A 16,765-nucleotide genomic window follows, 5' to 3' on the forward strand; every position below is an offset into this window, starting at 1 on the left:
ATTTTGACAAAATGCTGTCCAATACTGACTGTGAAAGCTGTACTGGTAGATACAGATAACTCCGAAGATAAAACACATTGCTAAGCCTTCAACTGAAAAGATTTATCACGTTGCATCTAAGATTAAAACAGTCACTCCTGATTTTTTTCAGCTGCCAGCTCAAACTCACAAGAGACATCACTACTCTTTAGACTTTTTCTCTATTTTCAGAAACAATGAAGTGCAGTATGTGAGAAAATTGGTTTGCTCATTTTTTAAAAAACCCTATTTTATTATAGTGATTCTAACACATATTCTTAAGGATGACTGATTAACGCCTGAGATTGACAAGGTCAGAAGCTTATGACCATTCTCCCTGATACAAGATGTATAGACATAGTAAAATGTAATCTGTCTCCTACTACAGATGCTTTTGTATTACTAATGCTCCTAATAAGGTTTTATGGCTTGCTTCTCTTCCTCAAGAAATAAACTACAAAAATGAGAACAACTAATGCTTTAATCAATATTGTAATTTACAGTAACTCATAGCTACCACAATACTAGGCCACATTTTAACCAGTTCTTTATTGTTTATGGATGAAACTGTTGGGTTTTTTTTAAAAACAATGAAGTTACATAAGCAGTTTTAGGGACAAAAAAAGAGTATAATATAAATACAGAAATGTTTTGTTATTCTTCTCATTATATCAGTTACAGTTGTTCCTTACATTGTTTTTCTCATCCTGGAAATTTTTTAGAAGATGAGAATATTTCCCTTATAGTCTCTCAGTTGGAAGAATTTTTTGCTTTTGTTTTTAGTATGAAGAAGATCTCTTCAAGGAATTTTAAGCCTTCAAAATACTGGAGAAATTTAAAAGAAAAAGATCCCTAAAATGCAAAGCAAACAGCTCACAGCAGAAACAGCTTGTAACTCGCAATTCCTTATCTGACAAGAATATTGCCTTTGCTGGCTTACAATGAACACAAGTATGTCATTGGTGGTTTTGTAAGAAGACTTACAAGAAATTACAGAGGGTCAATAAGATAGCACTGCCTAAGCAAAATGTGCCCTGTGATTTGGCAGAAGGATTTCCACCTGACTTGGAGTACCTTTGTATTCAGGTTTGCACCACTGACAGAAAGTGGACATCAACCCAGACACCTACTGAACTGCACAGGTGATTGCAACTTCCTGGGACTATATTACACAATAAAATAAAGAAAAAGATTTCTTAGGGATTGATGCATTTACAGAAGTTATTTCCACTTGTATTCTGTCACAGTGACTATTAACAGACAAAATTCCACTCTGCTTATAAATTATGTCATTCCCATTGACTTCAGTAGGAATTTTACTTGCACTAAAATGTGAATAGAGCACCAAATTTCATTTCCCAAGTCCTCGGTGTTTGCATCCTCTAGTTTTTACCATGCAGTTGGAATGTAAATGATATTTATGGCTCGATGTTGTTCCCTCAAGTATTGTATGGAGGTCTTACTGAAAAATGCCTTTAGCTGCTTATGTGCAATGGCACAGAAGTGCCCAGTGATCTGTTGTATCTGTTGAAATCAAGATACCTCACCTTTTGTATCATTGCATTTAAAAAACCTCATTCATTATGAATGATATTTTTACTAAAATGTCATTACTAAGATTTTATTAGTAAAACCTTAGTACAATACTGACTCACAATTATAAACCAGCAAAAGGCTTTGCAGCAGCAGCCGTCTGCATCTTTGAAACCTTCTCCTTCAGTGATACAAAACTTCTGCAGTAATATTAACTGAGCTTTTGTGAGTGATGAACTATTATTTTTAGGGAACTGTACAATTTCATGAATGGTTATGTGATATATGCCAGAAAACTGACAGGATTTCGGCAGGACATCTCCTCAATGATTGTTTTTCTAGTCTTTGACTGCAATTTTAAATTATATAACGTCACATTGCATTTCCCAGCTTTCTATATGTAATTATAATGGAGTGGCAGCCATGCTGTAGCTACTGTTGAACGTTGTTTTCTTTTTAAAGGTCAAGTCTATTCTAAAATCCATATTCTTAGTGAGATTGTCTTAGTGAGACTGCTGTGCTTACTTGGTATGCAGAGCAGTGGTCTAAACTGTGATTATTTGTGGAAGAGATTTCTGAGAAACTCTTCTATAAATAAAAGTTAAATAAAGCTCCTCTAAAACGTCTAAATGCTACAAAAATCGCATGATTCTTCTCATTTGTGTCTATGTGTTATTCAACCTATAGCCCTAACCATCTGCAAAATTATTTCAGTTGCCAGGGATTCATTTTAGCTAGTACATCTCTCTTCACAGGAGAGATTTTAAAACATGTTAATAAAGACAATAATAAAGTAAATTAGGGTGCTTAAAAGAATCAAATGCAGTCATGGATTTTGCACCAATGTGCCATCAAAAATGACTGAAAGACTTAGGGTGAGATGCTGTGATTATTTAATCTGAATTATATGCACTCCTTTCCTTTGGAATTTGTAAGTGAGCACGCTGCAGAAGGTTCATTTGGAAATTTTGCCTGAGGATAAAAATAACCTGGGAAGATTTAAAAATTTTCTAAAACCAACCCGCTGACACCAATCTTAATTCAGAAATATTGTTAAGGAAATTACCACTGATTAGCTAGAGGGAAGATTAAAGATCATAAGTGGGCACTAATCACATTTCCAGCACAATGAAACCAAATCAAACAGAAGCAAGCTGTCAGGTCAAGGACTTCCTGATGCATTCTCCCTCCAGAGGAACTCGTAACCTTTTGGTACAGAGATAGAAATAAGGAGATTTTCAAGTACTGCAAGGAAACAGTGCTGCAGTACCGTAAGGACCCAGAAGAGAGGGAAAGGGACTATAGGGCACACAAGTGAGGAGCCTGCAATGAGTGGGAAAGATTAGAGGAACAAGCAGTAGAGAAGAAGACTCTCCCTGCAGAGTGAAGGACCTGGGGAAGAAAGGGACGGATGAGGAGAAGAGACATTTCAGCACAGTCATAAGAAAATGGAGTATCTGATAAGAAGCGAGCAAGTCTCTCTCCTTGTGAAAGAGGATCTGACAGAAATTTGAGTCTTGCTTCCTCAATTCCCATCTTGCCAAGACTGAGGAATGGTGGGAAGATAACTGAGTGAGCTTAACAGATGGGTCTGTACTTCTCATATTGCTTTAGGTTGTATTAATCTCTGCAGTGGCTTCTCATTTAGCTGAGAAAATGTCACCAAAACAAATGAACCAGAGCATGCTGATATGCTATCAACAGATGTAGAGAATCTCTTCTGCATGTTGTAGATAGAGGCAAACAGTCGGTATTTTCACTTGCCTGCTCCCTCTGCAGCCTCATCAAAACTAATCAAAAATATCACTGGCTGAGTTGCGTGTATAAATGCCTAAAATCAGCTGACACTTTGAACAGAGAAAAGAGTAGAATCAATCAGGAAATGCAGATAGTAGCAGGGAAGTGAGGTGATGTGGCAGAAGATGCCAATTGGTCAGAGAAAAGTGACAGAGGAAGGGTCAAAGTACAAAGGAGACACAGTAAGGTGTTGGGAGAAGCCTCAGAGATTGGACATGATTCGTTTCTGTCCTCGAGACAATCAAATCCCTGTATTCATATTCATTCCCATTTCAAGAATGTGCCACTAGTTGTACTTATCTTGCATGCTCTCCTGGTTCCTGAACCAACACAGTCCTTTCAGTGTATAAGGTCCAGGAAAGAAAAGTGACATTTTTCTGGGCTTGCTGAGAGTGTACATGATGAAAAGAAGAAAGGACAGAGGATCAGCAAAGGAAACAACAGAGATCTGGTACATTTAACAGCCAGTTGTTTCTGAAGAGGCAGAGGAGTGCAGTGTAGCATGAGGCAGTGACATATAACAGAGGACACCAACTATTGCTGTTTAAAGTATTAAAGCAGAGTTAGGTTTGCCAAAAGTTTAACTCCACCATAAAGTAAAGAGTGAATAAATCTAAAGTGAAAGGAAAGTGAGGAAACCTTCAGGTCACAGAAATATAATTCCAGAAAAATAGGCAATACAGAGGAATTACAATCTTCATTTTTCTTCAATTTGTCTGATTTCAAACACCATCATTAAGACTTTCTATTTATAATTGCTAAAGAAGCGGGGAAGAGAGCAAATGGACATTGTGATAGCCGAACTGAACACTTTTTCCTTCTGGAAGCTCACTGTACACAGTGGGTCTGCTTTAAACCAGCTGCCCAGGAGATTCAGGCACCACCCAGCCTTCTGCTGCGCTTCCAGCCAAGACATATCCTTCCTCACACCTCAGTGCACTTGGGGATCCCCACCGTGTATGTGAACAGATGGGCTACAATATGCACCTACACTGACGCTACTTACCAATGTGGTACTGAAAGGAGGATGCTGGGTCTCTGGGGGTTCACACACAACTCTCCTTGGCTCTTGCTGATGGTTCCTCAGTTCATACCTGCAGCACCCTGCCAGTGACAGCACATGCAGCCACAGCTCTCTGACCACCACACACCGTGAAGGCAGAGAGCAGCACACTCAGAATCATCATATTACACTTGCTTGGAGACTGGCTAAACACTGCTTGACAATGCATTTTGCTTTAACGCGTAAATGTAATTTCCCTTTATAGATGTACTCTGTTGGCCAGAGTTGCTTCCCATTGTCATTAATCAGACAAAAGGTTTAAACTGTAGAAAAGGTGGCTGATAAGTTTTAATAAAAATACTTCTCACATATGTCATTCTTTCGTTAGACTGACCTAGTCTGTGATATATTATTTATATGACTGCTGCAATATCTTTTTCAAAACCAACTACACAGCCCTCTCCAGAAGTGTAGGCTGCCCTGCCTGTCACCACGATGAGTAAACAGTGTCACCTTTTCAGAGCCTGATGAAATATAGAGTAGTAGTAAAGTGCACCATCCATCACCATGGCACTAAGTAGGTTTTCAAAGTAGATTTCAAATCACAAATGCTCACATTTTTACTCACAAATGCTGTTTAGACTGTTACCAGAAAGCACAAATTGGATGGCTCGCATACAATGGCCGTATGATGAATGGACATGACAGGTGGTCAAAGAAAATGAGCCTTGCTATTCTACAAATAACCTTGTCAACATGAAAGTAGAGATGTCACTCTGCTGGTAGTCAAGCTGCAATAACTTAATGGTTTTATTTGCTTGAATATCCAGCAAACCAAATACACAAACGACATACAATGAAGCTGCAGCATCAAAGTGATACTAGCAATAGACATTTTCTACTAAGGATGTGCCACATCTGAAAGAAAATTATTCAGATTTTGAGTAGGTATTACAAGAATACCTTTTCATAGGAAAACCCTCATGATTTCACAATCACAACCCACTGTAAGATATTTAAAATTTGCAACTTGTGGTTCCAATGCAAACAAACAAGTTACCCTCTGATGGCTGAACCCAGCAACAGACATCATGTGCTACTTCTCATTTTAAGTTTTTCTTCCTCCCTTTGTTTAAATAGTAGAGATTACTGCATAGGACTGAAATTCGGGAAAGTTAGATCACTCCCAAATTATCTGTAGTCTAAACAAGTAGGGGAATTTCCCTTTTAGGCAAATTTCTAGATTTAAGGATACTTTGGTCAGACTTTTTGAAGACTAAAATGTCTGAAGTTTTGCAAGAGTCTTAAGTATCTCAGAGAACTTACTCTAAAATTGTGCACAGAGATTCATTCTTTGGCTCAAGTACAAGCTTTGAGTTTTGCTAAAGCCAAGGTCCAACCTCAGGGATGAGTGCAACACAGTGTGTGAGGTCCACATTTCTGCAGAACCCATCAGAAAACTGCCCTGAAATACTACTGGAAGTGGAACATGCGTTGCTAGTAACAACATCAATGACTTTTCCTAGACCACTGGATTTCCTGTAATCTGATGAATTTGTTCACAACACATTGATTTTCAAAGGCCACAACTGTACTTTAATCTCATTACAGTTATTAAGTTGCAATGAGAAAATAATGTTACATATTGAGTTTTTAAGCAATAAATATGAGAAGTCAAATCTATCCATTAGTGCTTTTTACTTGCCCATGGAAAAGTGAAAGCATACATCATGCAGGTTAGGATCTATCCTTGCCTACTCCATTTCATTTCTTAATAACAAGCTTGTTGGGTTGGTAGAGCCCCAGAACAGAGGCTATGTGGAGATAACAACTATGAGAATCAATATGGAAAGTCGGTGTGTAAGGGACTCAAAATCAGGAGATGGTGAGAAGCTTCTCTCCCAAGGGAGAAAAATAACTCCATTCCTTCTCCTCTATGGAATAAATATCTTAAGACAAAAAAAAAAAAGGTTCCTGCTTTTAAGAAGTAGAAACTGAAGCCTGTGGACTTTGGGAGGAGAAATTTAAATAACTGAATTTTCCACCAGTTCTCATATTTCCTACAGTCCAAAATTCATGTTCTACTAAACAGGTTTGGTTGGCATCATGCAATTTCCCCCATTTTGACTCATTACAAGGCTTAGACACAGGTACCAACAAATATTATGGGCAAAGACTGTCACAAACAAAATAAAAAACAATAGTTGCATTTTACTGTTAAAAATCCATTAAGTCCTGTGCTATAAATATGAAGATATTTACTAAGTATAAAGTCATGTTGGAAGAGACATGCTCCAAAGCTATTCACAATCCAGTCCCATATTCTATTAGTGGTCTAAGATATGAAAACGTATATTTTTAAAAAAGAAAGAAATCAAGACAGATAAACCCCATGTCACTGGAACAACATACAGTATTTTGAAACGGTGAAAGACAATGTTAATGCAGTTAGTGGTGAAATAGCAACTTTTATATTTCACAAATATTTATTGAGACTGATATTATCTCAGCTAGGAAAGTAAACAGAAATTATGATCCCTTTGTGCATCCCCAATATATTTCGAAAGCAAATATAGGAAGGCAGCCAGTGAAGACAGTAAAGAGGATAAAACAAGATAATCCAAGATCTTATTTCACTTGGCAAGTAACAAACCCCAATGGGCAGGATCTTTTTGCTGACAAAACTTCCTAACAAAAGCTACAGTAAGATAAAATTACAAATCTGGGTTTTCAAGAGGAAACAGAGCAGATATGTCAACAGTTGCCACAGAAAAAAGCACGCAGGATGCAGAATCGTAATTCAGGCTCTCCAGGTATTAGCTCAGCACTCCCACTGGTCTCACTGCAAAACACCTCATCTTAGCCTTCCTACAGATATCCCTCAAACCAGTCACACTTATACATCAACAAGGATAAAACGTGGCTCTAGATGCAGTTTTCAGATTTTTACACCCAAGCAAATGATGCCAATTCATAAATCCATATATCTTCTGGTTTGGCTTTAAAAAAAAAATACTACCATATGAAGTACTCAGGTCTGATTAATTTTTAAGTTTTAATTCAGATCGGCCACACCCTATTTTAACAAAATATGTTTATTTTAAGGCTGGGCATTTCACCACACATACTTTGCTAGCCAAGTTCATCAGAAGCTGATGTTTTCTAACTCTATTTCATAACAGTGACAGAGATAAATGGACATATTACCTCAAGAATCCCTTTGGCAGAGTAAGCTGCATATGAGTACAGGTCTTGGCTATGAAGCATTTTGGTCTCTCTGTTGCACTGCTGTCCACTAGGATAAAAGCATTCACCGCTGCTTTTCAGAGTTACTGTGTTTGAAGAAGAGCCCGGTAGGTCAAGCAAAACAGAGTAATTTACCAGCCGGACATCTTCAAGGCCTTGGGAACTCCACTGAAGCAGAATTTTCATTGCAGTGTCTACATCATCTTCTTTAGGGAACTGTAACAAATCTCTGGAAGAAATCACACAAGTAAACACAGCTTCAGATTATTTCCCACCAAGACAGTTGTACCTTAGTATGCATCAGTCCATAATTTTATTCATAATGTATCACTAAGCACAGGGAAAAAAAAATCTCCATTGTTTCTGCAAATAATTTCTTACTAATTATGAGGCAAAAGAATCTGCTTTTTGGGAAATAAAAATAAGAAAAAAGAAGTATTTATAGGATATATATCCAATTGAAACAAAGAATCCTTCAGAAATTATCACAGTAATTGCTTCAAAATTCATCACTCAGGTGCTGATCAAGTTTCTGATATAGCATCAATTTAACCAAACACGGAGTACCAAAAACACAATCTGAAGTAACATTTCAGGGCCTACAGGGAGAGCATGATACTGAAAATTAGTTGTAATTATATGTTTAGCTTGAATTCATCAAGCAAAGCAAATTTGCTAAACAGAATAAAAATGTTCTCCCAGATATCATGCTAGCTGTCAGAAAGCTTTCCTATTATTTCCTACCTGCACCGAAGGATTACCTAATTCAAAAGTCTGGCAAGCATACAACACGAGCCTGTAAATCAATTTGGCAGATGGGCCAACTGAGAGCCAACTGAGACTTTATATAGGCTGATCTGGGCTTTTATCACTAGGTTTGCATCTCTGTTCTACACCTGCTACCAGATGGGCCATAGGACAGAAATGGTGATGACACTGAAAGACCACCTTCCTCCACAGCAAATATCAAATGATACAAGAAGCAGAGAGTATGCTAAACATAACTTTAGAGGACAGACATGTTGAAGAGACAACTAAAAGCTTCCCCTACTTACATAGGCAAGCATTTATATAAGCAAAGCAGGGGAGAAATAAAAAGTGTCATTACTCAAACAAAATGCACTATTCACATACAGTACAAAAAGCTTAAGGAAACTTTGCTGAATTTTGTGAAGGTTTTGTCATCTTGGTAGAGTGATTTTTGTCTGTGAAGCTCTCAGGACTGAGAAACAAGACTAAGGATCACAGAGGTATCGATTTTCAAGCACAGAGATACACTGCCTGAAACACTTTTTCACAATCTTCTCTTAACAAAAAGGTCAATTATATTTAGATGCCTCAGGGTCCTTAATAGAACCTTAAAAAATACCCTGTCTTGCACCCATCAAAAGCAATGACTAAAAAACGCACAGTCTTTTAAAAGCTATTATTGCAAGTGATAGCTATATATGAATCCCACCAGGTGCTTTCCAGGCACCCTTACAATATCCCATATGCAACGATGACAGGCCAGGTAGGATGCTCCTGGTTGAAGGTATCAGCACTTCTTCCACTGAAGCCTCCATTATCCCCAGGGGAGTTTCCTTTCCCAAGGAAATCTCATGAGAGAAAACAAGCACAGAAACTCCCTTCTCCACACCAACAAAATGATCTTGTGGTTCAGCAGACCTTTAAACAAGAACATTTTCTGCCTAGATAAGATCAAAACAGTAAAAAGGCAAAAAGTGAGGCTATAACATCTATTACTTAGAATCTAGAAATGGCTCAAAAATGGTATACTACATTCAAATGTCTAATGCCCATCATGACATTACATTACATGAGCAAAACAATTATTACAATATCTAAATGTTTTAAGAAAATATACAAAAAATTCTCTAACTAAAGAAACTGGTAGTAACCCAAGTTCCATTGCAACAGCAACATTACTCACACACAAAGTTCAAAGTCTTCACAAGAACACTGGGATTATGTTGAAGACTTCAGAGATCCTGTCAGGAGGAATAACTGTCTCACAGATTTAATCTTTTTAAATTATCTCAAATAAGTCTTCAAGTGGTCCACACAAAACAGATGAGTTAATCCAATCTATAGTATATTACAAGTTTCCAATTTCATCTTCCATGTCTGCAAATGTAATGACATAAACTTGGGCAGTCCAGGAAGTGTTTTGATTAACACGATCATTAAATGATTATCTGAATTTCCCTCAGGTGATAGAAACATTAATAGAATAAATAATTGAAGAAATTTATCCCAGGCCAACAAGGTTATGGCACATTGCAACAAGAAGTATTCAATTTCAATAAAAGGAAATAAGTATTAAAAGAAGATACAATAAAGAAATTGCTGCCTTCATAAGAGAAGTTGCTTTCCACTTCATAATTAAATAAGCATGTCTTTGAAACTTTTGTGACAATATATCTGATTGAGTTAAAGAAATGAATACACTCACTATTTACTCCATAATGTCTTTATATCATGTTAAAATCAGATTGCAAATTATAAACACATATTACATTAAAATGAATCAGCGCATATTAGACTACTTTGATAAATCTTATGAGCATCACCAGCAAGGTGGTTTGTTGGTTTTTTTTTCATATTTCTTACAGTCACTGTCCTTCACTTGTCTGATATAATTCTTCAGACTACACAGACAAGGTCAGAGGAGATGAAACTCATTATTTTTATTATATACTACTTGGATATCAACTAGAACATATTAAAATACTATTTTCTAACCCCAACCAAATTGCCAAAGTGTAAAGACTGGTAGGTCACTGTAGAAAAATCCCAACACTTTATCTGTACTTCATAGTCCTCAACAAATTGTCAGTTGTTTCCTAAAACTTCCAGGACACTGAGATTCACACCAGTAAGATGTTAGCAATGGAAAGGATCAGGCCCTGGAGATGATTATGTTTCTCACTTGAACAAGCAGCTGCATACTCAGTAGGAATCAATAGCAATGTGATTGCCAATTCCCATTTACAATACTGCCTTTAATAATGTCAGCCATATTTTTTATTTCCTTACATTAATAAGATATTTTATTCAGCTTCTTGTTCAGGTTCAGTCAACAGGAATAACCACAAAGCTAATCGGCACATCTCAGTTGCCATAAATCTGCATAACGTATTGAAGTGGAGCTACTACAGAGTTAACATCGGGTCTCAAGTTAGAATCAATGTTAATAAATATAACAATAACAATCTGACTAAGACAGTGCCTTTATTTCATGGTCTCAAAGAGATTTCCACAAGTTATTTGCTTTTACTTTCTAATATAGATCAGATACTGAATTAATGTACATCAGAACAGGACATAAACTTGTTTCATGAGTATTCTGCTACATCTCAAAGGTGCTTGGTTCCTGAACTAAAAAAAACAAAGAGAGTAAAACTGCATTTAAAAACTGAGAAGGTCTACCTCATTTGAACAAAGTAAACCTTTCCCATTTTGATATGATGACAAGATCAAGAAAATGGTTATGAAGGCACATTCTTTGATTGTATAAACAAGAAGTCTAAGTAATATTTTACTGCCTGGTCAGTTCAATATCCTGGCCTGCAAAGAGCAGCAGAATATAACAGTTGAAGATTCAAAGTTCTAAAGCAAGGAAAGTAATTTGAAGTAAGATAGAGAAGCATTTGTAATAAAGCCTAGCTTTGTGCAGCTTCAAAAGACTATTCATTAACAGAAGTTTATAAATGACCAAGCACATAATACAAAAATTTCATTTTCAAATTGTTAACCATGGGGAATAAGGTGATGCAGAAGCTTAGTGGAGGGTGATCTGCTATAACAGCACTTTTTTCAACACAGCTTGATGAAGAAGAGAACCAGGTATTGTAAATAAACCAGTTGCTCATTGCTGGTGATACACTGTGACACTGCAAAACATCACTCAAAGGATACTAAAAAAGTTACAGCAGGTCACTCTAACAATCAAAAGATGGAATAATTTAATTGTATGGCACAATTCCTTATCACACCATCCTATTAGCTGTTTCAAGCCCTCCTCAAAAAAAAAAACAACCCAAATCTAAAACTACAGCAGGATTTTGCAGATTTAATAACAAAAATCTACAGGGACATAGTTTTTCCTCAAATATGAGGAATGTGAAGTGGGGTTTTTCTGTTGGTTTGTTTGCTCTACAGATTTAATGTCTGTACTGCAGTAAGAGTGAGAAGTGGCCTACATTTTGCAGCCTATTAAAAAATAATCTGAATGTCAGTTTTACAAAATTAGGAGTTTGTCTAATATCCTTAATCCAAAATTCTGACTGTAAATTTTTAGTCCTCACTTTCTCCCTATCTACTGAAATTGTTAATGCAATTACTAGAATTTTATGTAAGAACTATGAACAAATACAACTTTTGACTTTTTATGGGCTGATTTTTCAGATGACTAGTTGTTTTCAGATGTTTGGAGTCACAGTGAATACACCAGACAACATGTTTTTGGTAAAGCTACATCAGATCAAAGTATCATCTTGTCTAATAGGCTGTTTCCAATAGTAGTTGGTAGCAGAAAATCAAAGAAGAATGTAAGAAAGGCATCATATGGAGTTATTAAATTTATAGATTTCCATGCATATGTATTTTTTTCCTACCCCAAAACTTTGTCCAGGCTGAGTTTTAAAAATGTTTACATATGTTCAGGGTATCAGAATTCGTTTCAGTCCATTAAGAGCTGCGATGTGGCGGTTTCAGCAGTGCCAGGCGAGTGCACAGCACTTGTACAGACCAACTGCTCAGCATATGCACAAGTATTTTTCACAGTTGCAGACAGAGATATTTATTTGTATCCACCACATATAGTGTGTACACATAGCAAAGTAAATGCATTCAGGAAATACCACCTGCCCAAGCCACATCTGCTTAAATTTTAATTACATGTTCCTGTTAATTAGTGTGCTCAGCTGGCTGGCCTCCAACCTGCCCCATCCGATTTCCTGTGGTCTGAACTGATTGCCACAAATCTGCTGATTCCAAAATTAATTTTAAAAAACCTCATCAAGTCCAAGAGAGGATAAATATTTATCATGTGGTTAGGATATGTGAGAAACATTCTCATGGCGGAAACAGTTGACCACATGCAGCTTAGTGCAGGACAGGATCCAGAGCCACTTCAAGCTCTTCAGGTTACGCTGCAAGGCCTCCAGTAACTTTGTCACATCTGCCACCATCCTTTATACATTCTGGATATTCTGGGTGCATTTTAGCACTCATATTAATTTTGTAGCAGTCACGAATCACAACAAATCTATCATTATGTTCATTCTTGTCACACAAAGATGACAGCAAAGATCAAAACTAACAGGTAAGCCTATTCATATATGCTTCTCAATCACAGAATCATAGAATCACAGTATCATAGAATCATAGAATGGTAGGGGTTGGAAGGGACCTTTAGAGATCATGTAGTCCAAGCCCCCTGTAGAAGCAGGTTCACCTAGATCAGGTTGCATAGGAGCATGTCCAAGTGGCCTGATCTAGGTGAACAAAACAATACTGTCTAAAGCAAGAAAGCAACAGAAAGCTCTGTTTAAACATAACATTTGGACACTAGATATGGGTCAGCCACTATAAGATAGGATGTTACTTCTTCCATTTGCCTGATTTACGGCCAGACAGTCTCATCACCTGCAGCAGCCTCCCCTTTGAAGACTGACATCCCACGGGAGGCAATGCCAGCCCTACTTTGTCGTCCAGTTCTTGTGATAGAAAAAATTATACGTGGCTCATTTAGAACACAGTGATGAAAACCTGGGGAAAACTAAAACCCTTTTCATTCTTAGGTAACAATGTATTGCTTTTGCTATCAAAGGGAGCATTTACAGAGCTGCACCTGTGTATCTCTACAAATGCTACATAGTACCTACAAGACAGATATCATGCTATTAACACAAAGGAGTATGATTTATGAGAGCTTTTACTTTTCACAGGCACAGAATAAACATAATGCATGAAAACATTAACAAATACTTAACTTCATACAACAGAACACTGGCTCTAAATTTGGTTGCACAGTTCTCCAACTGAAAACTGCTTTTCAACTTTTTTTTCTTTTAAACATTACATGCACTATGGCTTTTGGGTATTTTCAATAAAAAAAGAGACTTGAGTTGTCTATTTAGAAAATTACAATAATGACCAGGCATGAAAGTACTTTTAAAAAGAACTTCATAGAATTTTTATACTATGTTTATGTGCACCTGGCTATTAGACTTCTACAGAACCGCCTGACCATATGTATAATTACATGCACAACAGCTTCAGGCCAAACCTTTCATTTTCCTAAGAAGTTCTTTGTCGTGGGATTGAAGAACACCCTCAGGTGACAGCCCATGCTGGCTTCCAACCTTAGCCATTTTGTGCATTTCTTTTATTTTTTCACTCCCAGTATACTGCTACTACCCGCTGCACCAGACAGTTAAATGTCTTTATAAAAGAAAACTAATCAAATCTCACTTGCTAACATCAGGATACAAGTAAAACTTGCACTTAAGGCAGATAGTGGAAAGTGTTAAAAAATGACTGATTCTCTCACTCTGTGATTCCACAGTTTATTGGAAAACAAGAAATTCATTGCTTCTCTACACTAAACATTGTAAAGTCATAAACTGACCCATAGGTGAGCTTTATAAAGCTTTCTAAGAGATTTGGATGTCAGTTATGCTGACATCTAGCCAGCTTCCAAATCTTCCAAGTGCTTCAGAACATGGGAATGCCAATATAAGTTCCAAAAAGGGTCTATCAAATGAGTGCCCAGAAGGTAAAACCCAGACAAGCACACACAAAGTCCTTCAATTACTCTTCTAGTCTATCTTAAGCTTAGAAGATTTAGAAAAAAAAAAATCTATATACATTTGTATAAAAAATAAATCTATAGCTTCAAATATCCATGATTTCTTAAAGCATTCACCTTACTTTTCATCAACATGTCATTCTGAATTGAAAAACTCTCTTTCAGATTGATTAATGAAGGAAAATTATTGAAAACAGTTATTGCCTAACTTAAGTGCAGCAATTAAGGCAGTCATGTGACTTACAAGTTGATCTAATAAGTTAAACTCTGTCACAGAGTATGTGGCCAGATCCACCAACAAATCAACTGCCACTTGTAGATATCACATGAAAGTATTCAAAGCATCCAAGTTTTTAAAGGTACCTGTCAAGAAGCAAGCCATCTGCAAATAGACTCCCTTCAAAAAAGAGTTCAGTACATGCTCACCATGTAGAAATTACGTGAGTTTTTATCTATTCTGAATCCTTTTACTCTGATTTTCAGTAGCTCCTGAAATTCTAAGTCACAAGTTCAGAAGCAACTGTAGGCATAAATTGTATGTGAGCACAAGGTAAGTTCTTCTTTCATTCTTTTTTGTACAGTCTTCTAAAGCAACATAGTGAATAATCTCAGTATTTCATAAACCAGTATCATCTGAAGTTAAAAAAAAAAAAAAGTTGCAGATATGCACTAGTGTTTGAGTTCAGAAATTACTGGGCAAAGAACTGAAGACTTTAGTTAATTCAGATCGTTTACAAATCAGCCAAAAAGACTTGGAACATATGCAAAGTATGTTATCTAGGTTGTAAATTTGATAGAAACCATTTTGAACACATCAGATTTTCTAAAATAAAGGTATTCTTAATAGAATTTTTATTGGCAGTATGGAAAATGGATAGCAAAAGATCAACATTACTGTTTATGAATGAATTGGCTTAGCAACAGAGCACAAAAAACCAGCAAAATGCATTGGCCAAACTGAAGGCTGGTTAAACATGTTAATTTGCAATGGACTATGAGCATGTATAATCAGTCAAAGTTCTTCTGTAATGCACTAACTTGCTAAATTATTGCTTTTTTATCACTTTACAATCATGTAGGTAAAATCTGAAAGGCAGTTGACTTTGTTGTTAAACAGGATGTCCAAGAAATGAAAACCACAGAACTGTAAGGTTAACTGTAACATAAGGAAATCACTCAAGTGCAAAATGTAGACAATGGCAGAGCTAGGAACAGAAACCAAATTGCCTGACTCAGGCTTAGGGGTTTCAGTTATCAAAGCATCACAATCTAGATCTTTACACAATTCCATCTCAAGTATTTTACATGAATTAGTGGTACGTCTAAAGATGTGTTCTGTATGACTTAACCTGAAGCACATACAAGGATATCTTAGTCTCAGTTTTAAAAACAGCAAAGGGAATATTATTTTTTAAAAGTTTGCAGGTCTAATTAACAAATGGATTCACTACTATTTTCTTCTAATGCAGGGAAAAAAAACGATGCCAAACTCCAAACAATTGTTCCCTGTTTTCCAACAGGGCAATGCCTGCTGCAGCTGAAGGAGGACAATAAAAAGTTTCCCACCTTAAAGTGTTTCCATACAACCCTGAATTCCCAGGCAGAGCACTGACCCAGCAAAACTTCACAATGATATCATCTTCTTTTCTTCCCAGACCACAGGGAACATGTCAGTGTCTCAATAAAATGTGACCAGCTGCATAATCAAGTCCAAGTGGTACCTTTTACTGTCAGAGACAATTACATTTACTTACAGCAAGAGGCCATTTCTATGTGTATGTGAATAGCAGTGGATGTTTCACTAAATCTTTTCTATACTGAAAACCTATTGATGTAAAAAACTCCTAAACCTTACGCTTAATATAGAAAATCTGCTGTTCCAAAAAACCAAAAAAGTCTCAATACTGTCAACTGGCAGTATTTTATTTCATTCAACTGCCAATCATTAGGTTACACTCTGAAATGAAAAGCAATTAGAGTGAATGCCGGGTGTTATTCTGATGGCACTGGACATCTTTATTTGAACTGTGTGATTTTACTTTTGAATAATATCCCAGTTCCCAAAGGACAATGAGGAATTAAGATGACATGCTAATACGAAATCCTAGAAAAACTTAGCAATGCTTAGAAAAGCTACTTATTATTTGAAGATTTAGGATTATTTGGAATTAGATAAATCCCCAAATAAATGTTTAATTTTTAAGATTATAAAGAAATTAAAATTTCCTCATGAATCTTGATAAGTTAACAGGAAAGGCTAAGACAGCCACCAGATGATGTCATGTAACCTTTCTGTTCCCAGCCTCAGCATACGTTAACTTACCAGTGCAACTCTACTGGAACTGGAGACA

At 36.6% G+C, this 16,765-nt stretch overlaps 1 protein-coding gene across 1 annotated transcript in view; it reads right to left on the bottom strand.

Annotated features, from left to right (window-relative positions):
* NAALADL2 (N-acetylated alpha-linked acidic dipeptidase like 2) overlaps nucleotides 1-16,765 on the bottom strand; it is a 253,407-nt gene that overhangs the window by 197,041 nt on the left and 39,601 nt on the right. Inside the window, exon 3 of the mRNA XM_062005290.1 lies at nucleotides 7,559-7,826. Coding sequence (XP_061861274.1) covers nucleotides 7,559-7,826 — 268 coding nt within the window. The remainder of the gene's footprint in view (nucleotides 1-7,558; nucleotides 7,827-16,765) is intronic.

The sequence above is a fragment of the Colius striatus genome, chromosome 12, assembly GCF_028858725.1.
Source record: "Colius striatus isolate bColStr4 chromosome 12, bColStr4.1.hap1, whole genome shotgun sequence".
NCBI lineage: Eukaryota > Metazoa > Chordata > Aves > Coliiformes > Coliidae > Colius > Colius striatus.